Raw genomic sequence first — 16,599 nt, 5'->3', positions numbered from 1 at the left:
TAGATGCCTACAGCACTCTGCTGCATCACCACGCCTTTTGAGGACATTAGGGAATGCAAGAAATCCCAGTTCCAGCATCAGCTGATAATGATCTTGCAGCTGATAACCACATTTCACTGTACATGTAACAAAAACAGATAAATTGATTCACTGGGCCAGAGATCATTGTCGATCTGGGTTTAAAAGACAGAAGCCATCAACACCTTTCCAATAATTCTGCTATTTGCAACCAACAGAATTTGGCCTGCTAAGCACAGATGTCTTCAGAAAATTAAATTTCATACTATCCAGAGGTTCCCAAAACAGATTGAAAGAGGCACCTAAAACACAAATTGTGTTTAAAAAAAAAAAAGATCCAGACATTTGTCAGAGAGAAAACAAAATGGATGGAAGCACGAAGAAATCATACCAGACTTCATATACCCAGAAAGAACATCCTCTGTTTTCACTTTGAGAAACTTTCCAATTAACACTTCATTCCACCATCAACCCTCCTTGCTCAGCGTAAAGCAGCAGCAAAAACAGCAAAAGACTGGATATCTCTATTTTAGCGGCTACCTGAGATGTTACCTCTAGACAGAGAGGTGTATTTACAATGGATAACAGTAAATAAGAACACAGACTATTTGGGAAATACATATGATGAAACAAACCAGGGACTATACCAATGTAACTACTCCTACATTTATACAGTCATAGAATTACATTCAGCCCTTTGAAGGCAGCCACAAGGCTGATGTGATCCCCAGTGAAGATGAGTCTGACACCCCTGGACTGAAGGAACAGGCAGAAGCAAGACGAGGTATTTTGCTGAATTGAGCTATTGGCGTGTACATTTATATACTCATAATATTATGCATTTGTATCAATCTTGCAGAGTACCACAAAAGGAAAGCATTACTGGCAGAAGGCTAAATAAATCTTCTGCTCCAGACATTTTTTTACTTCCCTCCTTTCTCAACCGCATGCACAAACAGTAAATTTGGACACGTGGATTCATCATCTTGGTTAGCTTATTCGCTAGAAAAATATTGGCAACGTGCCAAAGGCAAATTTCCAAACAGCTTAAATGGATTTTTAAAAAATTATTTATCTGCACACGTAACTTGCCCAACGTAATACTGCACATGTAACTCAGCTTTTGAAGTTGAGAGGAGTTCTACTAAATGAACAAATGCAGTCATTAAAGGTCCAAATAGTCATGACCAAAGCCAGCAAATTCTACTGTTTACACTGAAAAGTGACTTGAAGTTAGCATCATTGTTGCCTTAAAGCACAAACAAAATCCCTAAACTCTTACAGAAGGATCCTCTCAATGTTCAGTTAATGGTTCTGAGCAAGCAATTTAGGAGACCCATCTTCTCCTGCTTGGGTAGATACAGGTCAAACTTTAGTGCTTGAAATTGGTCTACAAGACACTCTACCTCCATCAGCCAACACACAGAAAATTAAGATCATTATCTGTACACTAAAGGTCAGCATATTGAGTAATAAAGTTGACTGTTCTGTAATAAGGACCTTTGCACCCATAAAAATCCTTGCACCTAAATAAGAATTATTTTCTTATGCAGTTGCAATTCAGGTTAAGCTAAACTTCCCAAAACATGTAGCATTTCTTTGTAGTCAGGGAGTTAAATTTTGCCAAAGCGACTGTATAACCAGTTCGTCACTTTGCTCAACTGCATGAATAACTAGCAATAATTAAATCCTCCTCCTCAAAATAATCTACAGTGCCAATGGCACAAGATAATTTATACTTATTTTTACCAAGAATCAGCAGCCTTAGTCATTCTGGACCAAACATTTAATTGCCAATGCCAATCAACTGAACCACTCCAGAAGAGTAGAATACAGATTATGGGATATATGTTGCACATAGAAAGCTCTGTGAAACATTTTGGAGGCAGTTGTCACAAACATTTGCTTTGATCTATTTTTGATCCAAATTCTAGAAGGATGCTAGAGATTAAAGTTTTAAGTCAGATAAAGTAAGCTGATAGGAACAGGTATTAAATGCAGGCATTGCAATTTCCAAACTATATTTGATGTTAAGAGTTACCAAAACAGTCAGAAAAAAACAATCACTTACTACTTCAAAATGATGTTTTCACTCACTAGGTTTCCCAGTCACCTAGGCAGTAACTCTACCCAACCACAAAAAACTCCCTCAACAGTATCATGCTAATAAAGGCTTCTACACAGGAACAGGTCTTTGCAAGTCCCTTGATTAAAACCTTTAATTTGAAGTTTATTTTCCTGCTATGTATTTTCAAATTTTGCGTAAAAATGAGGCATTATCACATACTGCAATGCAGACTTCCCTGAAATCTGAGGAATGGAAGTTATAGTCTGGCACACAAAAAAGGAAAGATATTCAAGCCACCTAACTGTACACATACCATATATCCGCCAAGATCTTACAGCATGTAAAAGGTTAATGACTCCAAGAGACAGAAAACAGACTTCTCTGCTAATAAGCAGGTAAATTCATAACCTCGCTGAACAAAGCCCTCAATCATTAATGTGAAACTGTAAAGGATTAAAACGTCAGGAAAGCTGAGAAAGATGGCACAATCTAAATTAATAAAGAAATCTCCAAAAGCCAGCAATGCAATATTATCACAGCTCCTTAAAGCGCTATCAGTAATAAGATGGCGTTTTGTAAACTGAAGGCTTATTTTCTTCAACTTTCCCTGCCTTGATCCTTCTTGCAAGCAGACTGTAATAGCAACATTGATTTGAATAGTTTACTTGATTATAAGAATTACAGCAATTGTGCAATATTGATAAGCAAACATTTTTCTGGAGTTTGTAAAAGCTATGATGTGGATAATGTCAGGGGCACAGAATCTCAGACATTTCTCTAGTAAAAAGACATTTAAAATAATGAAAATAAGCACATATTTTAACAAGCCCAAACAGACGACAGCTTATTTCTCTTCTTAAAAAAAAAAAAAAAAAAAAAAAAAAAAAAAAAAAAAAAAAAAAAAATCAAACAAACCTCCCACATAAGACGACAAAAAACCAAACCCACAATAAAACAAACCCAATACATTTATAATCTCTTCCATTCAGGAGAGAGAATCAATAGAGTATTTTTCCCAGACAAAAAAAATCACCTTTGATTTCGCCTAAATAAACTATATGACCTGTATAAATTTATCATTGAAGAACAGGGATGGGTGGTTATGTTTGTGTGTGTGCATACATACATATATGCACGTACAATATATTTATAAGTTAATTCCCTTGTTAGGCAGAGAAGTCCACAGATAGCATAAAAACAAACCTAATTTTCCACAAATTGGACTAGTATTCTAAAAATTAAACATGTTGGATGCACCAGCTAATGTTCTCTTATTGAACTTTGGTGTCTGAATTTTCAGAGGCTATTTAAAGATACTAAAACAAACTGAAGAACATCTTCAAACACATGTTCTGATTTCACCTAAGCTTTCTCTGCCTCTTGTAAAAAAATGAAAATTTGCCTCATTCCAACCCATTCAACTTTTAACAGACAAAAGTTTATTTGCATTCCATTCTTACCTCAAGTTTTGTGGTGCTTCGCCAAACAAACTGCAAATTTCTCTAATTTGTTTTAGTGCAGGAATGACCCATTTGTCATTTGTGCGAAGCTCTTCTATAAAACGATCTATCCACTGGATCTTTTGTGTATCTCGATCCTTAAAAAAAAGCGTGTATAATCAAAATCAAGTATATTGCAGAAACTATCATCATTCTCTTAATATGTTTCCAAGATAGACTAGAACGTACAAAGCCACACGAATACTAGATCAACTGAGTTCTGACGCACACAAGCATAAGAAAAGTATCTGAACAGCACTCCATGTTTGCGGAAGCTACTGGTGTGTTACAAACTCTCTGCCTTCAAGCATTCAAGCATCCGGTTCATATTTAAGAAAACCTATAGCTAGATAGGATCATCGGTGTTTAAATAACTTGCTCTTTCCCCTCTTTCATTTATTTCTATTCACTGGTACTCAAGCATAAATTGCTATAAAATATCAAGAAACAATGACAAACTGTTTCTTAACAACCAAGAAACAAAACCTAACAGTGGCTGTCAAGGCAGATAATGGATTAATTTCAAACCAAAATGAATCATTATTATGACGACCCTGGCAGACTGCCACAGAAGTTCGGGTGGGGAAGGAGAACATCTAATAGTTTTCACACCTTTGCTAAGTCCTTTCTAATATTATACAAGACAGGTAAGGACTTACTGAAAAACCACCCCACCCAAACAGATTAGCATAATCTAGTTCAGAAAAGAGTGAAGACGAAAGCAGGGCTGCTTCTCTTTCTCCATCTTTACTTTGGTAGGGTTCTTTCCTAATTCCTTCAATGTGGTCATTAGAGTATGTCACCGATTGCAAGAAGACAGGCAAACTGATGTATTTCACTCTCTCCAATTAAAGCACGAACGGTGTTACTTAAAATATGTCACGTAACATTTAAAAAAAATTAAAAATACCATAACATTTGAAAAATACTGTTTGAATAATACAGATCTAGGATAAGGAACATTTTTGTTAAGTTACCAAATCGCTTGAACTTTCCATGTAGAATTGAAGGAAACTGTCAGTGACTGATTTCACAATAGAACATACCAGATTACTCACCTGTGAACAGCTGTAATCTAAGATTTTAATATGGGCACTAAGAGCCTGGTCCATGATATCAACTGGTACGTCATCACTATGAGCCAAATTCCACAAAAGGTTCAGCACTTTATGTGCCATCACACCATCCTTGTCGTCCTCTGCAAGACGACGAATTAATTCAAGTAGTTTCTCGCGCTGTTTTTTGCTTGCATTTGTCCAACTTGCCTAAGAGAAGATTTTACTTGATATGAAAAGCAGTCTCTTTAAAAAAAAAATCCACACACAACCTGCACTGTTAGCAAATGATGCAACCATAAAGTGGTGCAACTATATCAAGAACTTCCACATTACCTACTTTCATTAAAAATAAATAGCACATTAGATCTATACATAAGTCAGACACAAGTGAATAGCACTTCTAGTGTTTATAATTAAAGTGTATTCAACTTGAGACTATCTATTAATAGATTACGGACCATTAGACCCATATTTACCAAACCAGGAGACCCCCATTAATTGGAGCACAAATTCCCTGTAAGCCAAAACATGACTGTTACACATTTATCTAAAAGCAGAAAATTGAGTCTACAAAGCTGGCTTGGATTTTCTAGTGCAGCGAATCACCTCCTAGAAGTGAAACATGAAAACAAGCTGGATAGCACCACTACTAGAACCTACAAATGTTAATTTTAGCATCCATAAAAAGCCAGTGAATAAGAAACTTTCAGAAACAAGCTGCTGATAAACATTGAACATTATCTTCCTGAGGCTCTCTCATTCTATATCTTTGTTAACCACAAAAAAATTACTACATGATAAAGAGGAAGTTGGGGGAGAGAGGAATGGAAGCCCTTGATCTCCTCCACTTAAGAGACTGAAAGCAGCAATGCTCAGTAAACTTGATGAAACCTACTTTAATGATAGGAGAAAAACATTATTGACTAAATCACCAACACTTAGTAATTTAGAACAAATGCAAAAAGTTAATTAAGATAGGTAACTTATTTTATTTGAAAAATTCAATATTCCTAGGATTGTGAAATGTCACTTCAGTACTACAGGCTTCAATAGATGTGCATGATCCAAAAGCATTTAAACCAGAAAAATAAAGGCCAATTGAACTAGCATAACAAGTGTTTGCTTTAGACTGGAAGTAAATTGAAAATCTCACAATGAATGCTCATTAAAGAATAGCATAATCTGGCATTTCTATCATTAAATATTGCAGACTGTTGCTATACACATCAAGCAGTCTTTTAACACAAGAAAACCGCCTGTATCTAAAACAAGTAGAAAGTAGATGTTGAAAGTGTCACAAATCTGTATCCAACCTAACAACACATTTCCTGAATACAGTCAAACATGCATAGTTACCTTAAAACAATCAAACAGGTGATCGAGCTGTTCAGGAGAGAAATCCCAAGCTAATTTCGCAAGGAGATCATGTACATTTTTTACAATGGCTTCATGTTTTCCTGCCTGTCAGACAAAAAGAATCCACCAACATTTGTAGCAATCCATATTAAGTCAAGCAGCAAGACACCCTACATAATTTTTGCAACACAACTGTTCGAGGTGGCCAGCAAGAAAAGCTGAAGCTGTGGGAACAGTGTGGCAAACTGAATACTTAGTTCACTGGGAAGTCAAAATATTTAGATTTCCCTTGTATGTTGAAGTACGTAAGTGTGCTCTGTGTGCGCACACAAGTATTTATTTGGAATATAAATACTGTACTGTCACAATATTTATTTCTTTAACAAAATCATGCTGGGACAGCAGACAATAAAGTGTAAAAGTGTATTTTACCAATGAGTATTTTAATTTAATGTAGTTTGTTAGCCTAGTTTTTAAAAAAGGACTCCAAATCCAGTTCCTCAATGAACTTCTCTGAGGTGCTTTAAGCTGTAAAACAATTTTTAGTAATTCCACATAGTTTCTCAGGCTGAAGTACTGCCTTTGTGCTAGTGGATTCATGGACAACTAAAGCTTTCTATTACGAACAACTTGTTGGCAGACAGCATTTTGAGTCCAGCAGCTTATAAACTTAGGAAGTCTTACAATCAAACAACCGGTAGTAAGATGTTGAGTTATATACCAGACACCTTTAAATGAGATTTTGGTGTACACCACAATTTTGACAATTAAGGAGAAAGACAAGAAGGAGAAAAGAGCTAGCTCAGTTTTAACTCTGGGTGAGAAGTTTCCTTCCTATATGCCAGGCTGGAAAATGCATCAAAATCAACAATTTTGGACTACATGAATCAATAGTCAATTTACTGTAGAAAAATTTCCCATAAATGTAGAACAAAACATGAGAAACAAGTACCTAGAAAACTGTGATGCAATTAATCTTGTACAGTATTAAAAATGCATGCATGAGCAGTTTGGAAATTTTGAAGTTCATTTCCTTCTAAAACTTGCATCAGAACTTTACTTAAAACCAAAGAGACTAACAGCCTTGTTACATGCTGTGCCGTAAATACTTTATTCATGTGCCATGGATTTTTCTTTTAAAAAGTAACATTTGTTTTCATGTTATGAGTCAGATTACAAGAGAGGGAATAACTAAACCACTTATTCCACTTGATTTTGCAAAACATCGTATAATTTTTTTCTCTGATCAGACCATTTCCTGGATAGAAGGAAAACCTGACAGCATACAGGCCAAAAAGAACAACTACAACATAACAAATAAAAGGACAAATATGCATAACTGCTGGAGGGGGCGGGGCAGGAAGACTAAGACATATAACAATCTTGTCTTGGGAGGTTTGTAACAGACACTTCAGGGGAAGCTCTTAAGAAGGGAGAAGGCTGAGGAAGCAGTACCACACAGTAGGAAGAGGTAAGGAACCTGGTGTGTGAACTGTCAGCTTGCTGTGCTGAAACAGGGACGGACATGCCAAGTTCTAGTTAAATGCTCTAGAATGTAAGTAATGAGACTCCAGCACTAATCTCTGCAATTTCATTTCTTGTCCAGCTGGATCTTTCCCTGCCACTCAACAGGCTGCAACTTAACCCTTGCCTTTAGAGACTCCCAACATTACTCCTTGAATCAAATATACTTCTCTTTTTTGAGCATTCGTTTTGTAAGACATGAAAACACTTCAATAAAACTTAAAACTTACATTGCCTTCTACAGGCAAAACCAACATGATTTTATTACTTTTCATAAACTACTTATTTTTATTCTAGTTGTATCCTGAGATTCTGAGGGCACTTCATATCATCAACTGTAAATTTGTGTGTGCTGCACTCTCTAAACCCAGGCAGCAACAGCTCTATCCTGAAAGCAAAACCACACCGTTGCTGCGCTGAGCCAGAGCTAAAATAGCCTGCCTGTTATATAAAGCTACACAGTAAATCAACGCCTTGCTACTGAATTTCATGCTCCAACTGCTCTTCAAAGTAGCCATTTAATAAGGATTTCTAAAAACTACTAAACACAGGGAGTAGTGAAGTTAGTAAAAATCATTCTGTATTAGTAGATTTTTACCTTTTAGTCTATTTTAATTCCATGGCCAAAGCCACAGTGAATTCAACTTTGACACAGAAAAAAAAATACAGGGCAGAACTGTAGCAAGTGCACTATGGCAACTACCTAATTGGAAGCCAGGTATTTGAAAGCATGGGAGATTTATTCCTAATTATTTTTCTTTGTTTGTTTGGGGTTTTTTTGTTTTTGTTTTTGCAACTGTTGGGGTAGACGACTTCTCACTTTTCTGGGAGGGTAAAAAGTTGGGCTTAAAACTAGATTATCCACATGTCCCATTTCCTGGCACTATAAGTAATATAATTGCTTGGAAGACTTTTTTCCAAATTCCAGATTTTTTTTTTTCTTCTTATAAAAGGTGAGCCTCTGATATAGCTAATACAAGCCTACTAACAGCAAACTAACCTCTCAAAGTCTTTTTTCCCCAAAGATTTCTTACAAAGACAGTCTGGAATGGTCTGCAGACCACAAGCTGAAAACTAACAGTATGAACACAGACCTTAATTCAAATAACCTCTGTTACATGATGTAATTTTCTGAACAGGACTTCAGGATAAAGATTTCCTTGAATTTCAGCCTGTGCAGTTACTATCATGATGGAACTGACGTCTAGAGATTATGAAGCTAGCTGAAACACCACAGATGTCAAGTCAGTCCTCCACTTCATCACCTGCAGTCTCAAATGTTTTAAACATGTGCCTGAAAATAGGGACACCTGGCTAAATCCACTTAAGCCAAACTGTTACAGTTTCAGCAGAACATGAACACATAAACTGGGTACATAATAACACCCAATTCCTGTATTAGCCCTTGTCATGATAAAGTCCCAGCTGGCAACTAAGTACCATCCAGCACTTGCTCATTCTCCATCCCACAGTGGGATGAAGGAGAGAATCATAAGTGTAAAACTGAGGAAACTTGTGGATTAACAGTTTAACAGGTAAATCTTCTGTTTTTACCTATATAGCCCCATATAAGCTACTATGAAATCTATCCGTGTCAAAACTGGTACAGCCCTACATCTTGGAAACCAGATTTAGCCTTCCCACATTTGAAAGACTGGCTTAAGAGCTTACTTGCACAATTAAGTTAGTTTTACTACCAATTACTTATGAACAAGGATATATGCACTCACATTTGTTTCTATCTTAAAATAACCTTTTATTTTCTGTCTACTCGATAATTAATAATGATTTTGTCTCTTCAGCTGCCCTTCATGTGTGCTAAACTCATGCAGCCCACAGCTAGGAAACCCAGCTTCGCTGATCATTTAAGTAAGCAAACATTGCAAAATTTATAATTTTTCAAACATAATCTTTACAACAAAGGAAAGAACTTTCAGTTAAGCAAATTCTAGATCAGTCATTATTGTAAGATTTACTAATAGTGCCTGTCCAGGAAAAATTTGTACAACAGTGGTGAACTTGGAGATTAGCAATATATATTCTTAATGCATTTTAAAATATTAAGTCATAATGGACCATATTCTTTCATAGGCTAGACTCTGCTCAACTTGAAGGTTCCTTAATGCTTAAAAAGGTTAATCTTTGCACCATGTTCTGTTCCTTTCGACTTTACATGCATGTGTAGTAGACCCTTTCTACTGAAGACATTTGAGAAGACAATTTTGAGATCCAGGACCCCAAAAAAGAACGTAATTTGATTTAAACTTTTTCTTTAGTTTTGTCTGACACCAAGCGTAAGAAGCACAAGCTGTCGTCTTCACAATACATGACATAGAACAAGATCCCTCCTGCACAGTAGCAGACAAGAAGCTGAATTCTTTACCTGTGCAGCCCAAATGTTGTCAAGATCCTGCAAAGTGAGCGCTTTCTCTTTGATGACAAAACGAAGAATTTTCTCTAACTTCTCTACATATTGAGGTTGATGAAGACTATCTCTCAATACAATTGATAAAATATTATTCTGCTGGATCCATTCCTGTATATAAAAAGAAAGTAGTGCCATCTCAAATTATTAAAGAGCTGCTACTGATATTTAAGGTAAAAATAAAAAATTTCAACCTGTTACAGAATATTGTATATAAAGTCATTAATCTAATTGGGAGAAGAAACATACAGCACAAGAGGAAAGTATTTATCTCTAACTATATAGTATTTATCTTCCTTTAAAAAAAAAAAACCCTCAGCATTTTAAATAATCCAATATGCTAGTCACTGTCATATCTTAAGGGGAAGTATTTTTTCAGGCATGTTGAAATAATGAACACAAAGCATAAAAATGTTCAAACAACTTCAAGCATAAAAAGCCAATGGGAAGAACAGTTAACTCTTCTACTCAAGAAACAATTTTTTTCTATTCCCATTCACAATTGTTTAAAACACTTCCATCTTTACTGGTATGCCTACAGCATATCACATAAAAAGGGCTTAAGCAAGGAGTGAAATATAAACAGATTAGATTATTTAAGTACTGCCACTTATAGGTTTTTTTAAATGCTTCTAATTGAATTAGAGCCAAATATTCAAGCCATGTTTAAGTAGATGGAATTCTTTCAGTGGTGTCACTGACACAGTCAGAGTAGGGTCATGTAATTTTTGTTCTGACTGAAACAAAGCAGCACATGCTTTGAGCACTGAAAGAGAAAACAAACGTACACAGCATCACGCCTTCCAACAATGTTCTTGATTATAGACTTACAATATTCTAGTTAGTCTCATGAAATACCCATTTTCTCCTATTGCTTTAAAAAGTCAAACTGCTGTCATTCTTTTTTTTTTTTTTTCCAGTTCTGTTGCAGATTATAAAGCTCCCAACAGGTAGCCAGTCAAAAAGATGGACCAAAACAGTGCAAAAATCACATAACACAATTAAATTTCAGAAAGATGAAGAGAAAAATTGTCCTTAACTTTAAAAATGCTCATTTTAATAGTTCCCTACATATGCATGCAAGCGTGAAACAGTAGTCAAAGTATGTAAATATTAAATGAAAACGTGATATCTAGAACTTTCTGTACCAAAAAATCCAGCTTCTGGAATGTGAAAAGCAGAGTAGTCAGAGCTCTAACGAGAAAAATAAATTACTTGAAGCACAAAACGCAGACTGGATTCTTATTTAAACGAACATTTAATTTTTAGGTACAGCGGCAGTAAAGTTTCAAATGAATCATACCTGTTCTATATAGGTTCGGGGTATTTTTGGTTGGTTTTGTTTGAGGTTTTTTTTGTTGGTGTGTTGTTTTCAGGTTTTGGTGGGTTTTGTTTGTTTTATAAAACACTATATAAAAACCATGCTATTTAAGGATCCCTTTTTAGCAGCACTGAAAATAATTCTCAATGACAGCTTTTAAACAAATACAGCAATTTTTCACAGAAAGACTACTAGTAAAATGACTTATTAACATGATGTGATACCGTTTACAACACTAAATGCAACAATGAGCAGTGTGTACAGCATCCATAGCATATAGCTACCTCCAAAATTAACATAATAAGGAGGAAGAAAATCTATTCAATGAATTTTGGTGAAGAGGAGAACTTACTGCCATTCTTTCAGCTGTAAGCCATTCTTCCTCTTCAGGATTACCATGCCGATGAGTATAGTATGACACACTGGATATTACTTTGTTAACTTCATTTAGTGCATTCATTTTACCATTGAAAGAAGAAATTTGTAACAACCTGTAAGAGAAATTAAATGTAAGAAGTGCGAAAAAAAGTCAGAAGTAGCATATCATATTAGGAGTAGCATCTTACCTAAGTATCATTTTTAACCTAAATATTTCTAAGTTTTTTACAGTTTCTTCTTGTCCTGGAACTCTTGAAGCTAAGTTCTTTAGAGATTTGATTATCATTGACAGAGCATCATTTTTGGCTTCATTCTTTGCTTCTTTTTTCAGTTCATCATCTGTTAAATTTTCTAAAAATTGTGGAACCATTTCTATAATTGGAAGGAAATATTTCTTCACTGTATGTAACGTTAGAAATTCGTAACATTGTCCAAATGGCCTAAAAAGAAACAAAAAGGGATCAAAGTGCCATAATCAGTAGTTGCGTAATATCAAGACAGTAAGGAGCAATTCATTCAAGAAACTCAAGTCTATTTACAAGCATATGAAATGTTGAAAGTAAACAAAACTAGTTAAGAGGTGAAGCAAGGGGAAGCACTTTAAGAAAAGACTAAGCTATTAATTATTATATTAATATAATAATTTACTTAGTCCAGCTTTTCAAAATATGTACTTATTATTTTTAAAAAACTTACTTGATGAGAGCTGCAATTATCTGAACATTCAATGCTGATCCACTCATGAAGCGATCATGCAAGATCTGAAATCCATTTAACGTGCCAAATTTGTTGATAAGATCTACTAGCCAGCCCTGCAATATAATAAACAGTTATTTACCAACATTTACATATTACCATCTAGAAATACTTTCAAGTACCTGTTAGTAACAAAACTTGCTTTAAAAAAGCCTCTACATGATAAACTGTTAGAAGGTAATAGAATTGACAGTGAATAAACCTATGTATTTTAAATATTCAGGTTTAAGAAAATCCTTACAAATAGGCAACACTGTATTTCCCATTATCATGTCAAAGAACACGTTATTTGTTATTCAGATAATTTTATCAAATATATAGGAATAAAAACGACTACACTTTAGGTCTATCTCTGGCTGCTAAGTTACTACAGAAAGCATGACGATTCTGGCATTTATTTTTGGTCCCAGGTGTGACAATGCTGCATATCAAAGTAGTAAGAATGCAAAATAACATTCTTCTAAACACAGTAAGCACAGCAAGGAAGTCCAAGGACACAGAGTTATTTATCTTTTGTTCTTATGTATCAATAGCTAGTAGTTCTACAAAAAAAGAAATTAATAAAAGAAAGCAACAAAAATATAACTCAGCTCCTGAAGTTGTACCAATGCCACTTGGAACACAATTCTGAAACAGACCCAAGAACCAGAACAGATCACTAATCTGCACTGCCAGTTAAAAAAAAAAAAGACAATACCTACCACCACCAAAAAACTCCTCACCAAATCTCTCAAAAAACAAATCAAATAACAAATCCCAAAATCACACTGACACTAGCAAGTCACGTCCAATTAAAAACATTTCTCCCATCATTGGGACTATAAGAAAAGTGAGAGAAAATTCCTACTGTATCATATAATCTTCTCACAATATGCCACCTGCAAAATCATGTTGAGTGAGAAGGTAAATCCATTAAGTGGTAAATACAAGCAAGCCAATTAACACAGCAGGAATGGCATTCCAACACAGCTGTGCCAGCTTACCACAGAAACACGGCACAGTTTGATTGTGGACTAAAGACTGAAAGAGTTAGAGGGGAAATGTAACTGATGATGATTTAATGCACGAACCAAAAGCAGCAGAACATCTTAGTGACACAGAGAGTGAAGTTGGTTTTTTTTTTTCCTCCCCTCTAGAACAGTTCTCTATGGCTATTGTGTAATTAAGTACCATGGCATAAAATTAAAAACACAGATCTGAAAATGCTCTTGTACCTTTGGTGATCGTGGGTCAGGAGGACGGGCATAAAGTTCATCTTCAGCAAGCTGGACTCCTGCAGGAACTGTTTCTGAGGGACGAGTACCATTGTACAGATGGAATTTGCAGTGAGGATTTAAGGCCATGGCGAGAAGTTCGAGAAGGGGAAACCAATCTTGGGACAGCTTGGCCACACATAGTTCCACTAGTCGATGAGTGTTGTTAATAATACATCTCTATAAAGGAAAAAAAAACCCAACAGTCAAAAATATGGCAGGTGACCGTACAATGAATATGAACTATAAACTCTGAACCATTTGTACCTAACATGCAGAGCTGCATAAGACTTTTACAATGTTGCATTTTAATTTGTACTTCTGCCAATAAAGGCCTTAAACAAAATTTAAACTGTTTTCAGCTAAAGATTAAATCTAGGAAAAAGACACAAATATTTGAGACATTCATGAATCACCACTGAACTATTAACTTTTCATTCTTTCACCCATTTCTCTCACAGATTTTAATTTGCTTATGAAGATCTTCAGTTTCTCATTTGGCATGTGACTAGCTGTGCAAGAAGTAGTTTTTATATTCAAACAGCTGCTACAAACATTCAGAAGTTAGCAGGTTGCTAAAAGCTTTTACTAAAAAAGCAAGTTTTCACATCCTACTGTGCAAATAAAAATAAGCAAGTCTCTATAGACATCTGGCCAAGGACAGCCTAACAAGAGCTGCACTACTGAACGAAGTTCACTTCCTCTTCATATTACCTCTCATGTTTTACTTCCTTCCAAAAACACCAGAGGCAATAAGATGAAACAATAATAGAAGGATGAATTTTCCCCCACCCAGAGCCATGTATACAAGAGTTCTCCCAGAGCCATGTATACAAGAGTTCTCCCAGTTTTCTGTTGAGATGAGTTTCAAAAATGAGATTCGGTTTCTTCAGTCCCCTCATACTCACAAAAGCAGTCCCCTTCCTCATTTAAATTGCTATGCTTTTCAGAAACACTTTAAAAACTCACATGAATCTCAAACTTCCAGCCGCTCACTGCCTCATCTGTAAGGATTTTTGTGAAAGATATTGTTAATCCATCTCGAAAGAATCGCTGGCATGCTTCACTTTTGACATCAAGGCCTATTTAAAACAGAAAAGAAAAAAACCACGAACTATTAGATATGCAATTTCATTAGTTGTTACACTAACTTTTAAAAACTGAATGTAGTGATTTGGACTTGAAAGGTGGGATGTTCAAAGTTTCTGAATTATTTTTTAAAAAGAAGCCTTGGATGAAAACAAACTTATGTAAGCTTGAATGGACAAAAACCTGACAGATGAATGTTCTAGTAAAGTCACCTCAAAAATTGCACTCCTTCAGATAATTTTTAAATGATTTTTTTTAAAAAATATGATGGGGCTTTTTTTTCCACACTTGCAACACTTGAAGATGTAGTAGCAAAAAGAACAGTAAGTACAGTCTTTATCTTCCATTCTTCTGGTATACATGCATTTATGTTCTCTCTCATTTAGTTGCTACAAGTAAAACTCAGTGAGTGAAGAGGAGGAAAAGGTGAGACCTGGTCAACTTCCCGGGCAATTAACCTGCAAAAATAAATATGAATCCTTCTGTCTCTGACCCTGACTTACAGTTTCTTTTAGTTCTGCTGCCAGGACCCAACACATCTAGACCCCAACGCCACTGTAAACCTTTGCAGTCACCATACATCAAGTTTAATTTTAAAGAATAGTGCTCCATACTTTTCTTTTAGCTATTTTAAAACACTGGAGTTATTTACAACCCAGTATTTCAAGAAATCTATATCTCCCCTTCAAAATTTCCATTTAAAAAAATCTAAATAGGGCTAAAAGTCAACAACAAAAAATACACTGAACGTGTAACAGTACACACTGGAAACAATGAAAGCCATTGGATACATCATAAAAAGAAAACTGTGACCTGCCTGCGCAGTTTCTTTACAGAACAAGTTTAATTTTCAAACAGAGAATCTTAGCATTCAACAAGCCCATGCCATGCAGATTCACAAAAATTATTGCCACCACCCCTCCCCCTGCAACCTCCTTAATGAGACGTTCTGACAGTAACTTCCATTAGTTTGGGAAGGACTGATTTGGGTTATTAAATTAAAGTTCCTCATAGTCAAAAGCAACTGTACAACACAGGTTCCTTTCAAAAACTGTCAGAGAACATCTGCCCTGCTTATCGGTACCTGCTACAAAAGCTTTCCAGACTCCTAGTAACAGGGCTTGCTAGCCGACACTCTTACGGTGGGTGCAACTCCCAAGCAATTCAAGTAAAGCAAGAATCTTTGGAGATCCCCTGTCACCTCCTTGAAAACTACTGCAATGTTCACTCTTTTTATCACTACCAAAGGTACATGATATACATTAAGTGGCCAAGTATAAAAAACTCCCCATTATATTCCTACATAGCTTTCAGTCTGGATTAGCTGACATACCTACACTACATAGTAAGGGCTAAGACCAGCAACAAAGGCCACAAGCCACAGCAATGATAGGACCAAAGAAGAGAGACGGACACTGCCTAAAACTTAGGCATTTGCAATAAAAAAAGGACTTTGTTAAATTAACTCCTCAAGGAGGTAAAGACTACAACTTCACCCTATACAAAACAGAGGACCGGGAACACATCCAATGCCATTAACTTCACTTGGGGGACTGTTCCTTTCTGAACCCAAATTTAACAATGAACTCTTGAATACAAATTTAAAACAGGCACTCGAGTGATTTTAATTCTCCTTAGAGTACCAGTAATACTGCACTGAAATCTGTTGCAAGCTTTCAAGTACTTCTTGGACCATCTTCCCCCACAATGTTTGGCCAGCTTCAGTCAGCAAGACATTTCAAACCAAGTTCACAAATACTCAGAGTATGTTTCAAAATACACTGGCCGTTCCGTATTTCACTGAACTTGGAAAGAGAGGGAAGATGTAGAACCTCAGAAGATACTTAGATGACT

General features: G+C 35.7%; 1 protein-coding gene across 2 annotated transcripts in view; it reads right to left on the bottom strand.

The window, feature by feature from the left end:
- USP9X (ubiquitin specific peptidase 9 X-linked) overlaps positions 1 to 16,599 on the bottom strand; it is a 112,315-nt gene that overhangs the window by 62,641 nt on the left and 33,075 nt on the right. For both annotated transcript variants that reach the window (XM_065637259.1, XM_065637267.1), the window contains exons 5-13: positions 14,626 to 14,738; positions 13,618 to 13,836; positions 12,344 to 12,459; positions 11,836 to 12,087; positions 11,622 to 11,760; positions 9,907 to 10,059; positions 6,000 to 6,104; positions 4,644 to 4,850; positions 3,547 to 3,683 (exon numbers count right to left, since the gene is read on the bottom strand). In XM_065637259.1, the coding sequence (XP_065493331.1) occupies positions 3,547 to 3,683; positions 4,644 to 4,850; positions 6,000 to 6,104; positions 9,907 to 10,059; positions 11,622 to 11,760; positions 11,836 to 12,087; positions 12,344 to 12,459; positions 13,618 to 13,836; positions 14,626 to 14,738 (1,441 nt within the window). The remainder of the gene's footprint in view (positions 1 to 3,546; positions 3,684 to 4,643; positions 4,851 to 5,999; positions 6,105 to 9,906; positions 10,060 to 11,621; positions 11,761 to 11,835; positions 12,088 to 12,343; positions 12,460 to 13,617; positions 13,837 to 14,625; positions 14,739 to 16,599) is intronic.

This window comes from Caloenas nicobarica, chromosome 1, assembly GCF_036013445.1.
Source record: "Caloenas nicobarica isolate bCalNic1 chromosome 1, bCalNic1.hap1, whole genome shotgun sequence".
In the NCBI taxonomy this organism is placed as follows: domain Eukaryota; kingdom Metazoa; phylum Chordata; class Aves; order Columbiformes; family Columbidae; genus Caloenas; species Caloenas nicobarica.
This window is presented reverse-complemented; position numbering and strand designations above follow the sequence as displayed.